At 39.0% G+C, this 22855-nt stretch overlaps 2 protein-coding genes across 4 annotated transcripts in view; one reads left to right on the top strand and one right to left on the bottom strand.

The window, feature by feature from the left end:
• The window catches only part of LOC135680930 (uncharacterized), a 55555-nt gene extending 46069 nt beyond the window's left edge, over positions 1-9486 (top strand). For all 3 annotated transcript variants that reach the window (XM_089113802.1, XM_089113801.1, XM_089113803.1), the window contains exons 80-96: positions 7-152; positions 515-541; positions 811-1041; positions 1402-1428; positions 1751-1915; positions 2631-2663; positions 3003-3233; positions 3692-3709; positions 4050-4079; positions 4293-4569; positions 4843-4994; positions 5756-5989; positions 6241-6264; positions 7003-7175; positions 7615-7721; positions 8239-8387; positions 8530-9486. In XM_089113802.1, coding sequence (XP_088969928.1) covers positions 7-152; positions 515-541; positions 811-1041; positions 1402-1428; positions 1751-1915; positions 2631-2663; positions 3003-3233; positions 3692-3709; positions 4050-4079; positions 4293-4569; positions 4843-4994; positions 5756-5989; positions 6241-6264; positions 7003-7175; positions 7615-7721; positions 8239-8387; positions 8530-8639 — 2134 coding nt within the window. In that variant the 3' untranslated portion in view covers positions 8640-9486. The remainder of the gene's footprint in view (positions 1-6; positions 153-514; positions 542-810; positions 1042-1401; positions 1429-1750; positions 1916-2630; positions 2664-3002; positions 3234-3691; positions 3710-4049; positions 4080-4292; positions 4570-4842; positions 4995-5755; positions 5990-6240; positions 6265-7002; positions 7176-7614; positions 7722-8238; positions 8388-8529) is intronic.
• A 4325-nt stretch (positions 9487-13811) lies between these two features.
• LOC135685877 (uncharacterized) lies at positions 13812-20436 on the bottom strand. Its single transcript, XM_065201968.2, has 2 exons — positions 19731-20436; positions 13812-17289 (listed from the first exon to the last, which is right to left on the bottom strand). The coding sequence occupies exons 1-2, from the start codon at positions 19930-19932 to the stop codon at positions 16235-16237; spliced, it is 1257 nt and encodes a 418-aa protein (XP_065058040.2). The 5' UTR covers positions 19933-20436; the 3' UTR covers positions 13812-16234.
• Between the last annotated feature and the right edge of the window lie 2419 nt (positions 20437-22855).

Raw genomic sequence — 22855 nt, forward strand, 5'->3', positions numbered from 1 at the left:
TTAAAGGTGTGCTTTCCACCCAGCTGGTTTCACCAAAGGTCAAACAAAGGATATTCAATGCTCATCTCCAAAGATTGGAAAGTTTGTTTATGTTGCGTTGAGGGTTCAAGAATGGCTTACTCTTTGTGAAGCTGAAGTTTTCGCTGTCAAATGTAAGTTTGCGAGTAATGAATTGAAAATAATTTACCGTATAATAAACAATTTTTATTTCTGCTGAATTTTTGGATAGATTTGATGTTCAATGAGATTATAATCGTTTATTTGTAGAAATAAGGTGGTCATGGATGGAATGCTTTACTATTATGCAGTAAATGATATTCGAGTATAGTTTAAAGTACGCTGTCAACTATCATGCTGTATTCAAAAGTAATTTTACTGAACCCAAATTTTATAGAAAGCATTATCGTTAACATTTCACATTTTATAGAACCCAAATTTTATAGAAAGCATTTATCGATTACTTTTCACATTTCCATTCACTAAATCACTTAATCAACTGTATATTATATTCCAGCAAACGCTCCCGTATTGCCATCTGGAGGTAAGCATTTCTTCACGTCGTCTTCTTTTATCCGTTTTCGTCCTCATTTCGAAGAATCCTTTTAAATGAGACTGAAATTCCGAAAAATTCATGCTTGCATTTGTCTATACGATATCCAAGCAAAGGTTTTCTCCTTAGATAATTTGATTTTCAGGATTTTTGGTAGAGTGCAGATGCTGTGTAGATGGGCCTTCCTATTGAAATTTCCTTTCAATTACTCTGAAAAGAGCATTGCTTACTAATTTGTCTTGATGTATTGTCTTATTTAGTGTTGCCTGCGCAATGGACTATTGGCGATGGCACTGGCGGCAGTGAGGAGAAGATCGGTACCTTCGCAAACAAGGAAATCTGTTATGCCAAATGCAGCGTGAGAAAGAGAAACGGTCAACTGGCTAATGGAGTCACTGTTGATAGCAAAACACAAAAGGTCTGTTATTGTGAATACGGCATGAAAGCGAGGAACAAAAACAAGTCATGGAGGAGCACATTTATCAAACGAGGTTTGACTTAGATTTCTCCCTGTATTAACAACGTTTCAACTTAATTGACGACAAAGTGCAGCATATTTTATATTAATGTTGTTTGAGTTACCTACTCTCATCGTAAAGATAGCAAAATATGTTCTTGACTTTCCAATTTGGTTCTAAACTTTTTTGTCTAAGAATTAGAGCTAAATGAAATATATATTTATCCCTTTGTTCGGGTAAGCCAATGAACGGCGCGACACACTTCCGTAAAACACTTTTGACACAAATTATTTATAAAATATCTAAATATAGATATTTACTGTTTTCTCTTGCACGTAATTTCATTTAATATTATCTTTCAATTCATTATTTGTTCTGTATTTCTTTGTCCAGCTCAACCTAAGCCGAAATCTTCTCCAAGTAAGTAATATTTTCTTACCAACCTCTCCACGGTCATCCTTTTGTTGAGCTAAGTGACCAAGTTTTTTCTCAGTTTTTGCTTTTAATTTTTGAACAGCAGTTGCTTTAGATAGAAAAATTTGCTATATTGACTATAAAAAGAAGTTGATGCCTACAAACGGCCCTTTTATTCGTGATCTCAAATTCTAAAAAATTGCTTTTCCATTTAAACCTGTGACTTAACCTCATATAAATTCGATTCTAACGTGTTTGTCCATAGTTTCCTTAGTTTCACTCTTAATAGCGACGGCTTCTTAAAATATTTACATTCCTTGTTTTTCAGTTGGCACATTTGGTGGAAATGCTGGTGGTGCCAAATGTGTGTTCCCATTCAGATACAAAGGAAAGATGTACAGCGCATGCACCAAGGTCAATCACAATAAACCATGGTGCGCAACTACAGCAAATTACGACAAAGACAGAAAGTGGGGCAATTGCAAGACAATAGGTAATTTGGATTAGCGTCTTTATGAATCTTTGCCTTTTTATTATTGTTAAAAATTGTCAATTCTTGGATGCGAACTCTAGTTGCACTTATATTTTCATTTCAACAGTGCTGTAACAAAATAGCATGTTTAACCAGAATTTTTGAGTTTTCTGAAAGAAAATTTGACAATAGTCTAATCTTTAAGGCAACGTTCAATCCAACAACATTTGACATAAATAAAGTCCTATTGCTCAGTAATCCTAAAATAATCATGTTTTCAATAGCTCTGTTTCAGCCAATTTGGAGCAGATTGTGCTGAATTTGCACATTTATGGGTGATCTATAGAGTTATTTCAGATGGTCATTTAACGTTGTTTTTCATAATTTCAGCCTTCCTGTATTCTAGCCTTTAAGCGTACCCTGACTCTATATTTTTACATAGTGGCTTTTTCTAGCAGACCTCTGCTAGCATAATGCTCTCGTGTTCCTTTAATTCGGATATGCTGGTCTGGAGCGGTCATCCAAAACGTGCTATTGAACTCTGATACAGGAATATCCTGTCGATGTAAACTTTTTTTATTCATTCTAGACATTTTTGTATTTAACTGAGTTTTTGCTTTTGGTAAGAATGCAATGCTATTTGCTTCACCGATGCAGTAATTTAATGAAAGAAAAGTTATTTTTAAAATTTTATGACAATGGATCAAGTATTAAATCAGTTTTTGTTTAATCGCAGCACCACTCCCAGCTCCCAAGTTCCCAGATGGAGGTAAGAATTAGTTAAGATGACCTTCGTTTCCTTGCCTACTGGCGTTTTAGATGGCATGTTAAGAGGTACCTGCTTCAAGCTAAGAAAAGACACGGTGTGAAATACTACGGGCAAATTCATGTAAGGCAGAATTGCCACTAAATTGTTTAATGTATGTGTTTCTAGATGATAGTTATCATAGAAACGAAACAAAATTCTTAGTTTATCTAGATGAAATAAGTTCAATGTTTGTTCAATTAGTTTGTGAATGATTAATAAGCTCGAAAATATGTAAACACACGTTCTTTTGGTACAAGCCGCTGTTTTGGTGTCTTTTCTAAAGAAAACGTGTTTTTGTAGTTGGACCACCACAATGGACCAGAGGTGATGGATCAGGTGGCAGCGAGGAGAAGATTGGTGTCTTTGCAAACAAGGAAGAGTGCTATGCCAAATGCAGCGGCAGGAAAAAGAACGGAAAGCTTGCTAATGGAGTAACTGTTGATACAAAAACTGGCAAGAATTGCTACTGTGAATATGGAATGAAAGGAAGAAACAGCGCCCAACATTGGACCAGCACGTTCATTAAACGAAGTATGTTTTTGCAGTGGGCCGTGTCCTTAGCATATTGTTGTGAAAGTTCATTCATGGAAATATATTCAGATTTGCAGGCATAATGACAACCAAACATAAAACCCACAAGATGTTGCGAGTAAATGTCTATAGCCTGTAGCTTTTATGAAATTCCTGATTTTGAACTCATCTGTCCCATATATCATTTACTTCCAAATATAAGCGGGTATGATCTTGAATCTCAATACACTAAACCAACTGAAAATGACGTGATAAAGTGTAATGTTAACTGACAATCGCTGACAATTTTCTTTCTTATCAATACGCATGCAGCATAGTTATTCATTTTGCAAATTCACTCATTAATTATCATACAATTTTTTTCATAAACGATTTTGCTTTCTGATACATTTTGTTTTCTCATCTTTCTTTGTTGTTTGGTTATATTTAATAAGCTTTTTCGATCTTTTACTTTTCAGTCCCAGGTGCATCTACGGGTAAGCAAAAAGCTCATTTAATTTTTTATTTCCATTTCATTTTCGAAACTCAACTTCATCTTTTGAATGAGGAATCGATTTTATGTATTGTTTTTCCAGCATTATATACAGCTAAAGGCTCTGTAAACATAAGATTCTGCGCCGTTGTCAAATTTATCAATCTACCTTGTGTGATGAACAAATTGTTCTATTAGAAAGCATTTGATATCTTAAAACAGCCACCTGATTTTAATGATGAAATCAGACTGAACACCCGTGAACACATGACGCCATCTCGTAAACAAAGCTATTGTTTTATCAATTTACGTCCCTTATCAATCAATTTACGTTTTCATTCCAGCTGGCGTCAAGAAGCCTCCAAAACTAAGTGGTATGTAACACTTTCGAAAATTGTCTCAGAACTTTTTTTATTTTTGGCTCTGACGTATAATCAGTATGTTTGCATTTTCTTCTTGTTCCCTTTAATTTATACATTATTGGCATCGCAAAATGGAATTTTCACGATTCAGAAAACAGCAGAGCATAAATTGTAGATAAGCTTTTTAATCTCTTTATTTTGTGAAGTTTTGGTTTTCCTTTTAAGGTAATGTTGCACGTGGTAAACCAACTCGCCAATCATCAACCGGCTTTGGTGGTGTATCCTCAAGGGCTGTTGATGGAAACAGGAATTCTCAGTGGGGTGGAGGCTCATGTACCCACACAAATCGGGACAGTAACCCATGGTGGAGAGTTGATTTGGGCAGTCCAAAGCAAGTAAAGAAAGTTCAGTTGACCAACAGAGGTGATTGCTGTGGCAATAGACTTCGACAGATTGAAATTCGTATCGGAAATGTTGATGGCAACCCAAATGCAAACGCTTTGTGAGTCAATTTCTAGCTATTACTGTTTATATCATAGCCCCTACGGAAAGTAACTTCAGAGGCTTAAATTCATTTCAAAAAATTCACCTTTGTTTGCCTTTCCGTGAATATTTGAGGTTGTAGGAACCCATGCATATTCCAACTAACGGGATTTGAATTTAGTAACACTCTCGTTTCCCCGGCACTGTCTCTAGTTGCAGCTGAGTGATATCTTTACTTCTATCTGATACCTTTGTGCTTTCTTTTAAAAACTTCTTTACCTCTTGTTTCCAGGTGTGTCTTTCATGCTCCTGCTTTCGGAAAGGGCCAAACAAAAGCCTTAATCTGTCCACAACCAAAGACTGGCCGTTTTGTCTATGTCAAACTGAGAGTCCGTGAATGGCTGACTCTATGTGAAGTCGAGGTTTATGTTCTTCAAGGTGGAGGTAAGCCTGCCTCTTTTTAAATCAAGATTGTTGATAATAATAATAATAAGAGGAATATTTATGGGTAAAACCTTGTCAATACTACGAGTATTGTTATCAATAAGGGCCCTGTTTGAAAGAAAAAAATGTAACTTATCAAAAATACATAATACAAAGTAAAAGCCTTAAAATTTTAATTTGTTTCAATTTGTTAACATATTTATTCAATTTCTTTCCATTTTGTTTTTAATTTTTTTCAATTTTTATTATGTACTATTCCTTCAGATGAATTTACATATGCTTTGAAATATCATCTTCTTTTTTGGATGAGTTAAAAGTATATTGTTTTCTTATCGTGATCCTTTTAAAATGGGCTCGATCATGCATGTTGCAGGCCAAAATGTATATTGAAAGTAATAGCTGCTAGATATTTTGATATCTCTCCTTTCTTCGATCGAAAGTCTTTTCTTGATTGATGAATTTCCCTTGCACTCTTTTTTCTGTCTATTCAATTATATTCTACGTTTTTCATTTCTCTTTTGACATCAACCCTTTTTCTTCGGTTTGCTAGAACGCTCACCTTTTAATTGTTCACATTTTTATGCTTTAAAATTTTATGAAATGTGCAATGAGATTTTCTTTAGTTTTTAAAGTTTGTTATCGAAACTCTACTAGACAGTTAAAAAAGATTTTCTTGCCTTTTTAAGTCAACTGGTCGGCTAATGGCTCATACGGTAATTTTTTCTTAAGCACTTTGATAATAACTTCGCTTGAATCACCAGCATCACCTGCAAGTTGGACTGTTGGTGACGGAGTTGGAGGCGCAGAGCAGAGAATAGGAAGCTTTGCAAATAAGGAGATCTGCTATAAGCAATGTCTGAATCGAAGATACAAAGGACAGCTTGCTAACGGAGCAACTGTTGATAGCAAAACGCACAAGAGCTGCTTTTGCGAATTCGGCATGAAAAGCAGGAACAGAAACACCAACTGGGTTAGCACTTTCATCAACAGAGGAGGTTCGAACTTTTTTCTAATTGATTTATTTTGCGAGGGTCATATTGATGATCTATCAAAATGAGATCTCGTCTTACTAGCTGGCCCATACTTGCTTAAGGTTTGATGAGATAACAATCATTCGGATTATACCTAAATATATTTACAGATCCTGTAGCGACACTCCATTGATGTAGTTTTCCAACTTTCATTTCTAATTTGAAGTTGAAGAGGTTCACCAATTTTAACGTTTTGTTTTGGTTTTTGTTTTCAGGAGCCAAACCAATAAAAATGACAGGTAATGCAGCTATACTTGCCGATCATTCTAGCCTTCTATCGCCTATCAGTAACGTTGTTTTCTTCGTACTCGAGCAGGTGTTCTCTTGCTTTTTTTCTTCTTGCATTCTTGTCATTTTGTATTCTTGTTTCTTGTCTTCTTGTCATTTTGTTATTTTGTAATCTTGTCTTCTTTCGTTCTTGTCATTTTGTCTTCTTGTATTCTTGTTAACTTGTCTTTTTGTCTTCTTTCTGCTTTTGTGCTTTTATCTTTGTCTTCTTGCCTTTTTTCTTCTTGTCAACTAGTTATTTTGTCTTCTTCTCTTCTTGTCTTTTTGTTATCTTGTTACTTTGTCTTTTTTTCTCCTCCTGTCTTCTTCCTTTTTTTTCTTCTTGTCTTTTTGTCTTCTTGCCCTTTTTTCTTCTTGTCTTTTTGTCGTTTGTCTTCTTGTCTTTTTCGTATCTTGTATCCTTATCTTCTTCCCTTTTTTTGCTTTTTGTCTTCTTGTTTTCTTGCCTTCTTGTCTTCGCATCTCTTTGTCTTCTTTTCAGCGACCTAAATGCAATCATGTTATCCAAGTATCATGAATTTTAAAGATATTAAAGACCTAATTTCGTCCAAAAGCTAAGATATTTTGTGATATTCATGAAATCTTTCAAGCCAATGTCATAACACTTTTTCTTTACTCTTTTTCACTGCCATCATTTTCACGAATTATATTGAATAATTTTAGCTAAGCAACCCTGTCCTCATTTCCAGGAAACATTGCACGAGGACGACCAACTAAACAGTCTTCAACGGCCGCCGGCGGTGCAGCAAGCCGGGCTGTGGATGGTAATAAGAACAGCCAATGGAATGGCCGATCATGTACCCACACTTCCAGACAGGGAACTCCTTGGTGGAGGGTTGATCTTGGAAACCCCAAATATAAGGTAATTTAATACCATCTTGCAGTGCTATGATGGGTTACTGTACAGACGGATAATAACATTTGCTTTGATTTTATTCACCTGCCCTTTTACGGTCTGAGCCTTATCACCCTTGTTTTAACTTTCTTCTGAGCTTCAACTGTATCTTCCATTCTAAAAATGTTTATACTTATATGTTCGGCTGTCTTTACCCTAAAGCCAACATCATCTTTAAAATGCTCCGGTTGTTTTTTGTCTGCTTTCAAGAACATTCTCTGGGTAATTATTTTGCTTCGAAAAGTGCAAGTCGTTAATTTACCATAATATTTCATGAAATGGTAGCCATCTGTGTAGCATGGCTGATTATTGTTATTGCGTCATACCCGTCATTAATTTGGCTTTCCTTTTTCAAGTTTGCCTTTCAAAGCAAGTCAATTGTTAAGTGTGTCAATAATTGTTACAGGTACGCAAAGTGCGACTCACCAACAGAGGCGATTGTTGTGGCAACAGGTTGAGAAACATCGACATCAGAGTTGGGAATCTTGATAACAACCCAATGGGGAACCCACGGTAATTTTTCTATTATGATTTCCAGATAACGTATTTTATAATTGATTTATAATTTTTTAAAGAATTGCGAGGAAAACCTATGCTGGAAGAGCAAATACTTAAAATCGTATTTATGCATCGTTGTGCAAAAGGCAATGATGTGGCTTGAAATGTATCCTAATTTATGCTTATTGAAATGTGAGCATATTGAATTGGGGAATGAATGCTTATCGACATTTTCTTATTTTAAGAGAGTTTTGCGAATTTGCTATGTCATTCCTGATTTCCAGTTTTCCTTTCAAGCTAATCTTTTATTAGCGGCAAAGTACCACCAACCTAATGAACCTATAAATTTGGTTGTTTTAATCTGAATTTGATGATATATTCTCTATTGCCAAAAGACATTAGACCAGTCCAAGGACTGACGAGCAGCTAAGATATCTTTTGCAGTACTTTTGATTGCTATGCTAGAACTCTAATTGTGGTGCGGGGGTCCCGAACATTTCCAACTTATTGAGATCGCTCTTTGTATTTGCAGCTGTGCATATCGTGTGCCCGCAATTGGACAAGGGAAGACAGCCGAAATCGCCTGCTCCAAACCAATGCAAGGTCGCTATGTGTACGTCGCTTTGAGGGTAACAGAATACCTCACCCTCTGTGAAGTGGAGGTCTTTGCACAGACTGGAGGTAAAGATTCAAGTTTTACATTCATTTGTCAATGGGGAAATTTTTTCGTCGTTCGAAAACTCGCTTAACTCCCTTTATCTAATAAAGATGCTTCTTCTTCTCTCTTTGTTATTTCTAACTTCTTCTTGTTTCCCTACCTCAGGAAAACGTGGGGAAATAGAGATGCCAATATTCGAAGATGATGATATTGATGATAGTGATGACTGGGATGACGACGAGTTCCACAGTGAGACATGTTCCGTCAACATTTAAAAACTGTTCTTCATTTTCATAGAAAATTTAGATTACGAAGAATGTCAATTATATAGTAGGAGTCTACATTCAGATTTGTTTCATATTGTCTAATGCACTTTATGAGACTAGTGTTTCATTTTAGGTGTAAGGCAAATTTTGATTCGAACTGAGTCGTTGAATTATATGTACCAATTTACGTTTAGAATATATATATAAATATATGTAGAAATTATTGTTAGCTTATTTTTTGAGCGTGTGTAAAAGATGCATTAACGATCAGCTTTTGATCCTTCGAAAATAAATCCTTAAAAGTGAATGTGATATTTAAGAAAAAGGCTAAGATCACACACCAGCCAAATCGAATTCTTCAAGGCGTCTTTGTAATTTGCTTATAAATTAGTCACTAAAAGGGCGAGGCAGTATAAGATGTTATCAGATTTGATTCTGGTATGTTTTCTTCCGAAAGGTCAACAACACGGAAACTTGGCCATGAGCCATACGAGAAGGCCTTATCTGTAGAGCGATTGCCATAAGATTGCACTTCTATATTAGATGTGCTGTTTTGCTCTGTTCTTAATGGGCCTAATCATGGTGCCTGCTCCTAGTCTTTTTGACTCGCATTCAATGCGTTTTTGACTGAGCTGAATGGATGACTAACACCAGCATTGTTTCGAAAATTGCATTATTTTTCTCTTACGAGATTCAGTGCCTTAGAGCAATATCGTTTGGTATATCGGCAACGTGATCTTGTCCTTTCTATTCTCATAACACGTGATTTGTAAACCAGAAACTTATACTACCAATTTCAACAATTAACTCAAATGATGTATGAACCTTTTCGTGATCGAGCATCGATTTAATTATATATTGTCTCTTTTTTATTTGTTCTGAAATCTGGATGCCGCGAGCAAGCGCGTAATATGGGCTACTGTCCAATACAAAGTAGCATGAATCAACACATTACGGCGCCTGTGTGGCACATTTCCATTTTCATTCAACAAGGAGGCACTGTTTCGAAGATATCAGTATAAAACATCATCAAATATTACTAGACGAAACATGATTTTTGTTTGCCACACTATTTAACAAAATTTGGTTAAAACACGGTTGATAAAACCTTGATGCCTTTGAAATGAAGTGCTACAGAAGACTTCTTGGCGTGTCATGAAAAGAGCATAAGACAAATGATTACATCTGGGAACAAATTGCAAGCATCTTTAATGTTAAAAGGCCTGAGCGATTAATGCAAGTAGTTCAGAGAAGGAAGCTTAATTTCTTTGGCCATCAAGTCAGACGTGATGCATGAACGAAGGCTTTAATGTAAGGAAATTGTGACGGTAACAGGAATTAGGAAATGCCGGTACGGATATGGCAGATTGATATCAAGGATTTATCAAGGATTGGAGCAACCTCAAAGGTGTAGAATGTTACCATCTGGCTCTGGACAGGAACAAATGGCGTGCGAGTGTTAAGAATTGGGTGCACCAATGGCCTATCCGGCTACGGTCCTGATGATGTTGATGATAAGACTTATCTTCTGATATTATGGTTTTTCACAAAAAGATTTACAGAACATTTTCTTGACTCAGGCAAGCGTGGTAAGTCAAAACTAGATAAATAGAAAAACTAGAAAAAACCCAGTAATTGTAGGAAGATTTTGACCAGAGCATTAATCGTCGTCCAAAGATTTTAGAGAAATTAGTGCTAGATAGAGGCTGGGATGGAGAAGGAATATGGGATGGGAATTGGGTGGAGAGGGAATAGGGGATTGGGTGGAGAGGGAATGAAGGATGGGATTGAGAGGGAATGGGGGGTGGAATGGAGAGGGAATAGAGGATGGAGATGAGGTGGAGGGGTAATAGGGGATGGGATGGAGAGGGAATAGGAGATGAGGATGGGACAGAGAGGGAGTAGGGGGTGGAATGGAGAGGGAATTAAGGATGGGATTGAGAGAGAATAGGGGGTGGAATGGAGAGGGAATAGGGGATGGAATGGGGAGTGAATAAAGGATGGTATTGAGAGGGAAAAGGGGTGGAATGAAGAGGGGATAGGGGATGGGATGGAAAAGGAATAAAGGATGGGATTGAGAAGGAATAGGGAGTGGAATGGAGAGGGAATAGGGGATGGGATTGAGAGGGGATAGGGGATGGAGATGGGATGTGGAGAGAATAGGGGATGGGATTGAGTGGGGATAGGGGATGGAAATGGGATGGAGAGGGAATAAAGGATGGGATTGAGAGGGAATAGGGGGTGGAATGGAGAGGGAATAGGGGATGGGATGGGATGGGGCGGGAATAATGGATGGGATTGAGAGGGAATAGGGAGTGGAATGGAAAGGGAATAGGGGATGGGATGGGGAGGGAATAAAGAATGGGATTGAGAGGGAAAAGGGGTGGAATGAAGAGGGGATAGGGGATGGGATGGAAAAGGAATAAAGGATGGGATTGAGAAGGAATAGGGAGTGGAATGGAGAGGGAATAGGGGATGGGATTGAGAGGGGATCGGGGATGGAGATGGGATGAGGAGACAATAGGGGATGGGATTGAGTGGGGATAGGGGACGGAAATGGGATGGAGAGGGAATAAAGGATGGGATTGAGAGGGAATAGGGGGTGGAATGGGGAGGGAATAGGGGATGGGGATGGGGTGGAGGGGTAATAGGGGATGGGATGGAGAGGGGATAGGGAATGGAGATGGGTTGGAGAGGGAGTAAAGGATGGGATTGAGGGGGAGTAGGAGGTGGAATGGAGAGGGAATAGAGGATGGAGATGAGGTGGAGAGAGAATAGGAGATGGAATTGAGAGGGGATAGAGGATGGAAATGGGATTGAGAGGGAATAGGGGATGGGATTGAGTGGGGATAGGGGATGGAAATGGGATGGAGAGGGAATAGGGGATGCGATTGAGAGGGGATATGGCATAGAAATGGGATGGAGAGGGTGTAAAGGATGGGATTAAGAGAGAATAGGGGGTGGAATGGAGAGGGAATAGAGGATGGAGATGAGGTGGAAGGGTAATAGGGGATGGGATGGAGAGGGAATAGGAGATGAGGATGGGACAGAGAGGGAGTAGGGGATGGAATGGAGAGGGAATTAAGGATGGGATTGGGAGAGAATAGGGGGTGGAATGGAGAGGGAATAGGGGATGGAATGGGGAGGGAATAAAGGATGGGATTGAGAGGGAAAAAGGGGTGGAATAAAGAGGGGATAGGGGATGGGATGGAAAAGGAATAAAGGATGGGATTGAGAAGGAATAGGGAGTGGAATGGAGAGGGAATAGGGGATGGGATTGAGAGGGGATAGGGGATGGAGATGGGATGAGGAGAGAATAGGGGATGGAATTGAGTGGGGATAGGGGATGGAAATGGGATGGAGAGGGAATAAAGGATGGGATTGAGAGGGAATAGGGGGTGGAATGGAGAGGGAATAGGGGATGGGATGGGGCGGGAATAATGGATGGGATTGAGAGGGAATAGGGAGTGGAATGGAGAGGGAATAGAGGATGGAGATGGGTTGGAGAGGGAATAGGGGATGGGACTGAGTGGGGATGGGGGTGGAATAGAGAGGGAATAGGGGGTTAATGGATGAGATTGAGAGGGAGTAGAGGATGGGACGGACATGGAATGGGGGTGGAGAGGGAATAGGGGGTGGGTTGCAGTAGCGTAGCGTCTTGGTATTCAAGATTTTTAGAATAAAATATCACAATTAAGTGAAATTCTAGTAACTTAAAAATGCTTTAGTGATAATTGTTTTGACTTATTTTGTTGCCCTTCGATATGCTGGTTTTGGTGAAAATATAGAGTATCACGAAATTCAGGAAAAAATAAGACAATGCTGCGAAGCTGGGGATTTTGAGAAGCTAATATTGAAGATCAAACTACTTCAGGTTGAATGGAGATTAGTCATGAATATCCAGAGAATAACGGTACTTCCACCAATCAAAAATGCCCCATTTAATAAACAATTTTGCCCGCTATTCGGCGAGAACAATGTCAAAGTACGCTGAGAAACACCGTAAAAGTTCTCTTAACCCCCCTCTTTTTTAAGCCCCCTTCTCTATTAAGCCCCCCTTATCGAGCAAAAATTTTAAAAAAAGCCCCCTCTCTCTATCAATGCCCCCTCATAAGCCCCTGATTTCAACAAAGAAAACATATGCATTGAGTGGGTCTCTTGACGGGTGTGATGACGTTAAGATTGTGGGCTTGAAATACCGTCCACGTAAATATTTACTTGTGTGCCTTAGAAGCCCTTTATAAATCACTCAAAATTTGTTGTGAAGATTTCCCAGGGGACATCAATTGATCGTGGTGACTCTGAGGAAGATGAAGACATCATAATAGAGTACCAAAGTGTGACTGCATCAAAAATCTTACCCTGGGTACCAGACTCACTATATATGAAATAAAATAGAGAGTCTGGTCTAGTGCGCCCCATTCTCGTTCTGGTGTGCTGATATTAACCAATCAGGAGCGATTGTACAGATTTCTGTACGTTCAAAGGTCACAGCGAAACAATAAACGTAGCTCTGGTGTAAAACATTGAACAAAACACAACATAAATATATGCTAGCGACCTTAACGATTGAGTTTGAAGATGCTGTTAAAACTGTACTCGAAGAATATTTTCCGCATGTTGTGGAACTTAACACAGAACTGCATTGAAAGCCTTGTTTGTAGAGAGGAGACACCTTCGTCATATTGCCACCTTCGGAAAGTCTCTGATATTTCAGGCTGTGCCTCCCATGCAAAGAAATTAGGCCTTGTAGTGAAATGCATTAAATAAGAAACACCGCAAGGCGCCGAAAACAAACAACGCCAAACACAAGTAAATCAGTTATAGCTAATATTTCACCCGGCATACGGGGCTTCGCTTGTCGTATTGGCCATTTTTGCTGTGATGAACTTCCAACGTGATGATTCTAACCGCCGCGGTGTCTACGCACGCTGCCTTCACAGTGAGGAAGTAGACTTTGAAAGTGCACACAATTTAATACATTTGCTTTAAGATTTCCCAAAACTCCTCTGACTTCTGAGTATCTTTGTTATTTATCCAACAGTCTTGTTTCACAGACCTAGTCTGTTAAATAGACTACAGTTCTTTCAAGTAAGTTCACCAGAACGAGAATGGAGCGCACTAGACCAGACTCTCTATTTTATTTTTTAGTGAGTCTGGTACTCAGGGTACAAAAATTTATGTTTAATACTTCACCAGGGAGGGACATAGATCAACATCAGGAAGTGGGCGAACAATGCATCAGCCCTTAAACTGCCTGAACAATTATACCTTTTATGGGCGGTGATTGTAACAGGGAAAATATTTCCGGCTAATGCACCTGTCCCACGGCAAAAGAACCGCGGGAAAAGAGAGAGAGGAAAAAAAAAAAAATTAGGAAACATATGAAGGAAAGAAAGAAAATAGGGAAGGGGAGGAGGGCGGGTAATATAAATCCAAGAAAACAACGCTTGAAACTTTAATCTTGACTTTCTAGAGGTTAGATCACCATGTGACTGGAAGATCGTGCCACTCAGCACGACATGTCAAGTGACCCAAACCCATGCTCCTCCCTGGTGGCATTAACTGCTGTTAAACCTCTGCGCGTCTAACAGATATTTAATACTTCACCAGGGAGGGACATAGATCAACATCAGGAAGTGGGCGAACAATGCATCAGCCCTTAAACTGCCTGAACAATTATACCTTTTATGGGCGGTGATTGTAACAGGGAAAATATTTCCGGCCAAAGGACACATAGTGTACCCACCAATCACCAACCATAAATTTAGCATATCCTAACTGAACTAACAAACGGCTCTGGGCCACCGGCATTTTCGCCAAACAACATCAAAATATGGAATGAAAACATCGGCCAAAGGCCAGAAAAAATCGGCAGAAAGCCAACGGCGTTTACGCCAAATTTTAAACATAAATAAAGCATAAAACAAACGGCACTGAGCCACCGGCATTTTCGCCAAACAACATCAAAATATGGAATGAAAACATCGGCCAAAGGCCAGAAAAAATCGGCAGAAAGCCAACGGCGTTTACGCCAAATTATAAAGTTAAATAAAGCAACGGCCTAAAAGGCCATAAAAAACAAACGGCACTGAGCCACCGGCATTTTTGCCAAACAATATTAAAATATGGAATGAAAACATCGGCCAAAGGCCAGAAAAAATCGGCAGAAAGCCAACGGCGTTTATGCCAAATATTAAACATAAATAAAGCATAAAACAAACGGCACTGAGCCACCGGCATTGATGCCAAACACCATTAAAATATGGAATGAAAACATCGGCCAAAGGCCAGACAAATCGGCAGAAAGCCAACGGCGTTTACGCCAAATTATAAAGTTAAATAAAGCAACGGCCTAAAAGGCCATAAAAACAAACGGCACTGAGCCACCGGCATTTTTGCCAAACAATATTAAAACATGGAATGAAAACATCGGCTAAAGGCCAGAAAAAATCGGCAGTAAGCCAACAGCGTTTACGTCAAATTTTTAAACATAAATAAAGCATAAAACAAACGGCACTGAGCCACCGGCATTTTCGCCAAACACCATTAAAATATGGAATGAAAACATCGGCCAAAGGCCAGAAAAAATCGGCAGAAAAGCCAACGGCGTTTACGCCGAATTTTAAACATAAATAAAGCATAAAACAAACGGCACTGAGCCACCGGCATTTTCGCCAAACAACATCAAAATATGGAATGTAAACGTTGGCCAAAGGCCAGAAAAAAAAAAAAGAAATCGGCAGTAAGCCAACGGCGTTTACGTCAAGTTTTTAAAGTTAAATAAAGCAATGGCCCAAAAGGCCATAAAACAAACGGCGCTGAGCCACCGGCATTTTTGCCAAACAACATTAAAACATGGAATGAAAACATCGGCTAAAGGCCAGAAAAAATCGGCAGTAAGCCAACAGCGTTTACGTCAAATTTTAAACTTAAATAAAGCATAAAACAAACGGCCGTGGGCCACCAGCATTTTGCCAAACACCATTAAAATATGGAATGAAAACATCGGCTAAAGGCCAGAAAAAATCGGCAGAAAGCCAACGGCGTTTACGCCAAATTTTAAACTTAAATAAAGCATAAAACAAACGGCACTGAGCCACCGGCAGTTTTGCCAAACAACATTAAAACATGGAATGAAAACAGCGGCTAAAGGCCAGAAAAAATCGGCAGTAAGCCAACAGCGTTTACGTCAAATTTTAAACTTAAATAAAGCATAAAACAAACGGCCGTGGGCCACCAGCATTTTGCCAAACACCATTAAAATATGGAATGAGAAACGTTGGCCAAAGGCCAGAAAAAGTCGGCAATGAGCCAACGGCGATCACACCAAAATATTAAAGTTAAATAAAACAATGGCCTAAAGGCCAGAAAACGAAACGGCACTGAGCCACTGGTAATTAAGTAGTCCAAGTAATTAAAATAGTGAAAATGCTATGTCAGAAACACGAAGAAAAAAAAAAAGCTACATCACTTCAATAAGTGAATTTTGAACAACAACAAAAAACTGAACCAGCAAATTGACAAAGGGTAAAATAGTCTTGAACAGAACATATTAGGGAACATAACAATTAATCGAAATAAAATGTCTTTGCCCACCAAAGTTAACCACTACTTAAAGTAGAGGCTGATGCCAGACATCTTGAAGCAGTTATTAAGCGAGTTTGCGAAAGCTTGATATAAACTTGATAGGCCTCACTTGACCAGCGACCAAGTGCCTTTATCAGATATTCAGGGAAGCCTAAAGAGGCAGCCGTAGAAGCAGCCCCTACACGAAAGCTGTGCAGCGTGAAACGACCATTCCAGCCAGCTGATAATAAAGATTTCTGTAGCCAACTGTTAAGTCTATTCTTAGTCAAGAAGGCACCATTCGAAAACAGGAACAGTGGACCAGACCTTTCTCCACGAAGACGAATATATGTCATAAGGGCTGTTACTGGACATAAAACAGAGTCAGAACGGGCAAGTAAAATTGAGCAACCTTTGCCAAACTGATCTGTCTTGGACCTGGACAATGCAATAGATACAACTGATGGAACAGGCATCTTGTCTACAGATATCTTATCAAGAGATAAATGCAACCCTTCTGAAAAATGGTTTGAAGGGACAGTAAATTCGGCTGCCCTTAAGAACCCGAAAAAGGCAGTACAACATGCAGCCCAAAGCATAGCATCGTCAAATTTTGTCAAATCTAACTGCACTTTGATGGTATGTAAAATCAAGGCGGTAATTGGAAGCTTAGTTGCTGCGGCATTTGAGCTTTTCACTCTTCGCAATCCTCTTACAACTAAAGGAATACGATGAAGGTTTTGTAAAGGATCCGGGTATCCTTCCGCTATATGTAAAGCTCGAACAGCGGCGAGATAAACTTTCAGAGTTGAAGCTTGACACGTTTTGCCAGCTTTGCCAATAAAACGCAGCAGTGTAAGCTCAGAAGCAGGACAGGGAGAACCATTGTCGTGTAAAAATTCATTTTGCTGGCAAAAGGTAATAAATTGCTTTTGAGCAGACGAATAGGTTTTCCTGGTATTTACTGACAGTGACTGTGCTAGGAGTGTTTGCCATGACTCGTCCAAGGTGGAAACAGCAGATGCTGAAGGAGACCCTCTGGGATTGCGATGGAACTTGTATCCGCAGTTGGGACAGCTCGAAAGAAAGCCTGAAAATCAGAACGTGACAATGCATCAGCTTGTTCATTACGGGCACCAGGAATATGTATTGCAGTAAATGTAAATGAATGCAAAATGGCTAGTATTGTCAACTCCCTCAGCAAGAAAGCCAAGTGGCGGTCCTTACAACTGCCTTGTCTTAATAAGAGGACTACAGCCATGTTATCACAGCGAAAAGCTATGCGCTTCCTGGACCAAGTATTTCCCCAAATATGGGCCGAAAGAACGATAGGGATCAGCTCTTTTGAAGCAATATTGATAGATAAAGCCTCAATTGGCCAAACGCCTGCAAACCAATGAGTCTCATAAATGGCTGCAAAACCGATGCTGCCTGCAGCATCAGAAGTCACAGATATTTTCGGTGCATTTTCCCAAGTAGGAAAAAAAAATAAGCTTTTGCCATTCCAAGATTGTAGGAGCTTAAACCACCATTTAATATCATCTTGTTCCCAGCATGACAGTTTAACAAAATGATGAAATTCCGACACAGAATGAGCACGATCAATTAAACGTCTGAGAAAGGGCCTTCCTAACACAATTGCCTGGCAACAATGCTGCAAAAGGCCAATTAACGAGAGTAATTCACGCTTTTTTCCAGTTTTGCGATTTTTCCAAACAGAAAGCTTAGCACGAACTTGGACAAGTTTTTCTTGAGGCAACTGCAATTCTTGTTTAACAGAATCAAGCTTGAAACCTAAATAAGTAATGCAAGTTGAAGGACCCTCTGTTTTATCCTGAGCGATGGGGACACCCAATGTCTCACAAAGCGAGAAACATGCCTCGAGATGTCGCTTACAAATATTGGAATTTGGAGGACCAACTAAGAAAAAATCATCCAAATAATGTTGAAGGTTTGAGACACACACCTCGTTCTCCAATAAAAATTGCAAGGCATCAGCGAAACGGGTAAAAATCTTTGGAGCAGAGCGAAGACCAAACGGTAGTGCTAAATCAATGTAGAATTTACCCTGCCATTGCATACCAAGCATATGGCGCTGCTGAGATTTAACTGGTAGCAACCTATAAGCACGGCGTATGTCGAATTTTGCAAGCAGTGCCCCTTTTCCCAGTGGCATTATCAAGTCAATAGCCTCTGGAATACCTGTATATGAGACCTCTGCTTGCGAGTCAGGTATCAAGTCGTTAACGCTACAATGGCGTGGAAAAGATAAATCTGTAATTAAGCGAAAAGTGCCAGGGGTACTTTTAGGAATAACTCCAAAACGATTTATATGCAAATCTGAATAAGGAGGCACATCTAGTGGGCCTAACATAGTACCAAAGTCTGTTTCTTCTTGGAGATAATTAGTAATAATATGTGGTTGAGTAGATGCACTCAGGCAATTTCTAGTTGCTGATTTGAGTACACCATCGGAAGTACCGATATCAAAACCAAAGCGGAGGCCACGTAAAAGCCATTGTTTATCTTGATAATCATAGTTAGACAGCAGTAAATTCCAAAAATAATAATTAAGTGGTGATATGGCAAGAGGCAATGGCAGCGAATATAAATTCCTGTCAACAGTAAGTAATTCCAGTGGGTAGAGTCACTTGGGGTGGGCTCTCTTGCGTGAACCTTGTGGTGCTGGCCCGCCACTAAAATTAGATTCAGATACCGCTGGGGGAAGACATGGAACCTGTGTTTGACAGTTTTTCTTTTTGTGGGCACCACGACAAACAGAACAAACATTATGAGCATAACGACAGCGTGCCATTGTGCATTCACCATCATTCCACTTAAAACAGGGGAGAGAGCTCTTTGAAGCAGTCATGCTATTTCCCTCTCTTATGCTGTTCTTCAGTGAGCCTTGGCTTAGAACGGTTGTCATCCAAAGGGTAGGAATAACCTCCCCCCAATTTTCTGAAGGATTGTTCACTACCTGTTTACGAAAAGCTGCATCATATTCAAGCCAACCAGACCCTGGGACATCCCTAGACGCTGTGGAAAGCAACAGAAAATAGCTAATGAGGCTGGAAATATTTGCTGTGGCATCCTTTGCCAAAACTCCCACATAGACTGCCCATGCTTCAGACCAATCTGCAAATGTGGTTATATTTTGCAGATCAGAACGAAGCAGCTTGGACAGTTGGAATTGACTAGGCTCCTCAGTTGGCAGCTTCTTCAAATTGTTAGGCCGGAGTAAATTAAAGTCTACATATTGACCTGCCTGAATTTTTGAAACCAAATAACCTGGCACTGGCTGCACAGCAGTAGACACAGAGCATGCGACCTGTGTGTTTGCTGCAGACTGAGGCACCATATTAATAGGCTCAACATCTACTGAGCAGGTTGGGTTATCAAAAACCATGCTAGGGCCCTGAGCAGGCAAAGATGAACACTGAGGAGGAGGAATCACTTTCAAAAACGAAGGGGCAGACGCAGGATGCTCCTGGCTTTCAGGTGGCGGGTTGACATTATCAACAGACATACCTGAAACTGACTGTGAAAGGCCTGCTGAATTTCCAGACACAGACACTTGCTGCTGGTTATTAGCCATATCTCTAATCATACCGAACATTTGCCTTACAGTGTTTTCAAGAGCATTAAATTTATCCATTGATTCTTGCCTGCTCATGGCGTCTGTTTCCTTCGACACCTTGCCCAGCGGGGTGGATGGTTCACTATCTCCCATCGTGCGAAAAGATGGCGTCAACTCCGGTTGGAAAAAAAAAAAAAAGAACAACAACAGCAAGATACGAAAGTACGATTATGTTCGTTATCGACAGAAAATAAACAATATCACAACGGAAAGTCGAAAGCAACGGTAATAAACGGAACTTTCTCACCAAGGCAGATCGAGTAACCACGTCAGCACGAGTCGCTAGGCCACTTTATACTTCGTAGTTCAACTGTGTCTCTGGTAAAACCACTTCACTTTACAATTGAAATGAACGAAATCCTAATCCAAGGTAGCCGCACGGCTAATAACGAAAACTGAAATCCAATTGAACTGGGTTTCCCAAAAGTAATATAAATCCAAGAAAACAACGCTTGAAACTTTAATCTTGACTTTCTAGAGGTTAGATCACCATGTGACTGGAAGATCGTGCCACTCAGCACGACATGTCAAGTGACCCAAACCCATGCTCCTCCCTGGTGGCATTAACTGCTGTTAAACCTCTGCGCGTCTAACAGATATTTAGAATTTCTTAATTTTGACCAATTGACTTAATTTTAATTTTCTTAATTTCTTAATATTGGAATACTTAAAGGCATTGAGTCATGGTAAATAGGCCTTGTCTATAGGGGGTCGTTTAGTTTAAGCGTGATCGTTGCTGTTTCATGTGATACTGGCATCCGTTGTTGACAACTTGCTATTGATAGAAACTGTTTTATTAATCAGTACGAGGTGAGTTAATGTGACCAGTTTGAGGTCAACCAATACCATCGCAGTCATGAAAATCGTGACTCGGCGGATTTTAGCACTTTGGGTATACCCAATCCATTTTATCATGACTCAATGCCTTTAAGAAAAGAAATATCGGCGTGTAAAACTTTAAAAAAATATCGTTGTCCGAAAATTTATCTGTACGAAGGCTTTTCACTCCAAACGTTTTTGATTCAACCACACATGTTCAATGTACAATCGCTTGAGTTGGTTAGTTAATATAGAAACATTTTTATGAGAAACAGAAACATTTTTATGAGAAACTTAGAACTTTAGCCAGTTCGATATTCATTGTTTTTTAGCGTTGTCACATCATCAGTAATTTTTTCAAGAGTTCAATAACGACTTTAAAATATGGGTGAATAAATAATTTGATGTGGCTTTCTTTTAAACATCCAAAAGAATGCTCAAAAGTTTTTGGAAATTTGATTCTCTGAAATTTCAAAAGTGTGTCTGAAAATATTTTCGCCGGAATTTACTCTTTTAAAATTTTACCAGCTCAAAATTTTTGTATTTATTGTAGGTCAGATATTCTTACAACGAATTTCTGGTACTCAGGTAGTGTTTTCATAAGTAATAGTTGCAGGTATAAGCTTAAGTTGATGGTAAGACTTGATTTTGTTCAGACTTGTTCATTGATAAGGGGCAGGTGAAAGCGCAAACAATAAAAGAAACTGCAGGTATCCTAGAGTATCACTTAAAAAATCTTGAAAGTGTAAAGCATATCTTATCTATAGTATTTGATATGTACCAATCCTTTTAACTATATTTATTTGCCACAAGTGCGCAAAGTTCACCGATAGCGTACGAGTTATAAAGCTAAATGGAGAAATTAGATGTACAAGCGCATGCCTACGTAAGCGCCGACCTTTAGAAGTCAAGTTTCTCTGTTAGCAAACGTTGTTAATGCCTTTAATTGTCAATTATTGAGATCGGAATTCATCACGAGCACCATGCAAATGAAATGAGCCCCCTTTTTATGACAACGTGTGCATTTGAAATTTGGAATTGCCCCTGGTAAACCAAAATCCACCGCTTATGCCCGCCAATTTTTACAATCAATTAGACCTTTGATATGATTTTGGTTTTTTCAGTACCAATGTCTAAACGACAGTCACACCTGTACTTCGACTGAGATTCAGGAATTCCAGTTGTTAGATCTAGATGTAAGATCTTGTGTAGAACCTTACGACTACGTGAGACTTAAGGAATAGAACTCTACCTGAAAAACATTTCTTCACTGAGACCCTGTATACTTTTAATGTCGCTATTCAGGCCGAAAATTTCAATTTTTATGCTGGCCTTCAGGATGTCATAAGGAGCAAAGAAGATGTACTTATAAATTATATTTTACCGTGGAACACCATAAACAATGCTCAGTGAAATTGTCCTAAAATTCTTAAATGTTCTTCATAAATGTGAAACATACTCAAAAGCAATTTTATTTGTTTGCTCCTACGTTATGCAGAAGGGCTCCGCAACAGTATAGCCAACCTTCCAGGGCAGATTTTCAAATGTCTCTTCTCTACTCGCAGCCAAACATTAGTTTAATCTGTAAAACATTTTTCATCTTGAATTGTCTCCAATAAGTTGAATCACATCCTAGATTAATTTCTAGTAAGCCCCATAACTTGTTTCTACACGCACGTGTTTTTTAACTAAAAAAGTACGTCTCTTATTAGAGTTCTAAAGAAGAGGCGTAAAAAATGATACTGAGAAACTGAAAATTTGTTTCAATGTGACAAATAACAGTTCATTACAATGCAAGGTAAAATGCATAAACGGTCGTAAGGATCGTAAAGATGAAAAAGTTTTTGATCTTTACGATCCTCATGTCACAAATTTTAAGAGATAATATCAAGTGCTAATTATTTTACGATTATGATTCTTGGTGTTTTCACTTGATCATAAGCGTCATGAAATCTTAAAAATTGTGTTTCTTACGATCCTTACGACCTTTGTGACTCCAGTGAAAACCAGGCTTTAACTACTATGCTAATAGCAAAACTTGAAACGTAATTTTTTCAAAATGCTTAATGTTTGATATTACAATGTTTTTAAATAAGTTTTTACAAACTAGTTGCTGAATTGAAAAGATCTTTGCAAATGATCTTCCTTCGTTGTTATGGTTGACGAGAAAATACAACTCAAGAAGGGTGACTTGTGG

The sequence above is a fragment of the Rhopilema esculentum genome, chromosome 18 (assembly GCF_057945365.1).
Source record: "Rhopilema esculentum isolate cy_ngs chromosome 18, ASM5794536v1, whole genome shotgun sequence".
Classification (NCBI taxonomy): Eukaryota; Metazoa; Cnidaria; class Scyphozoa; order Rhizostomeae; family Rhizostomatidae; genus Rhopilema; species Rhopilema esculentum.

Excerpts from the sequence above, each read along its gene's own strand:
- LOC135685877 (XM_065201968.2), bottom strand. The coding sequence starts at position 19,932 with ATGGGAGATAGTGAACCATCCACCCCGCTGGGCAAGGTGTCGAAGGAA. Across the intron at positions 17,290-19,730 it reads CCTTTCACAGTCAGTTTCAG|GCTTTCTTTCGAGCTGTCCC; the intron begins GTATGTCTGTTG and ends TCTGATTTTCAG.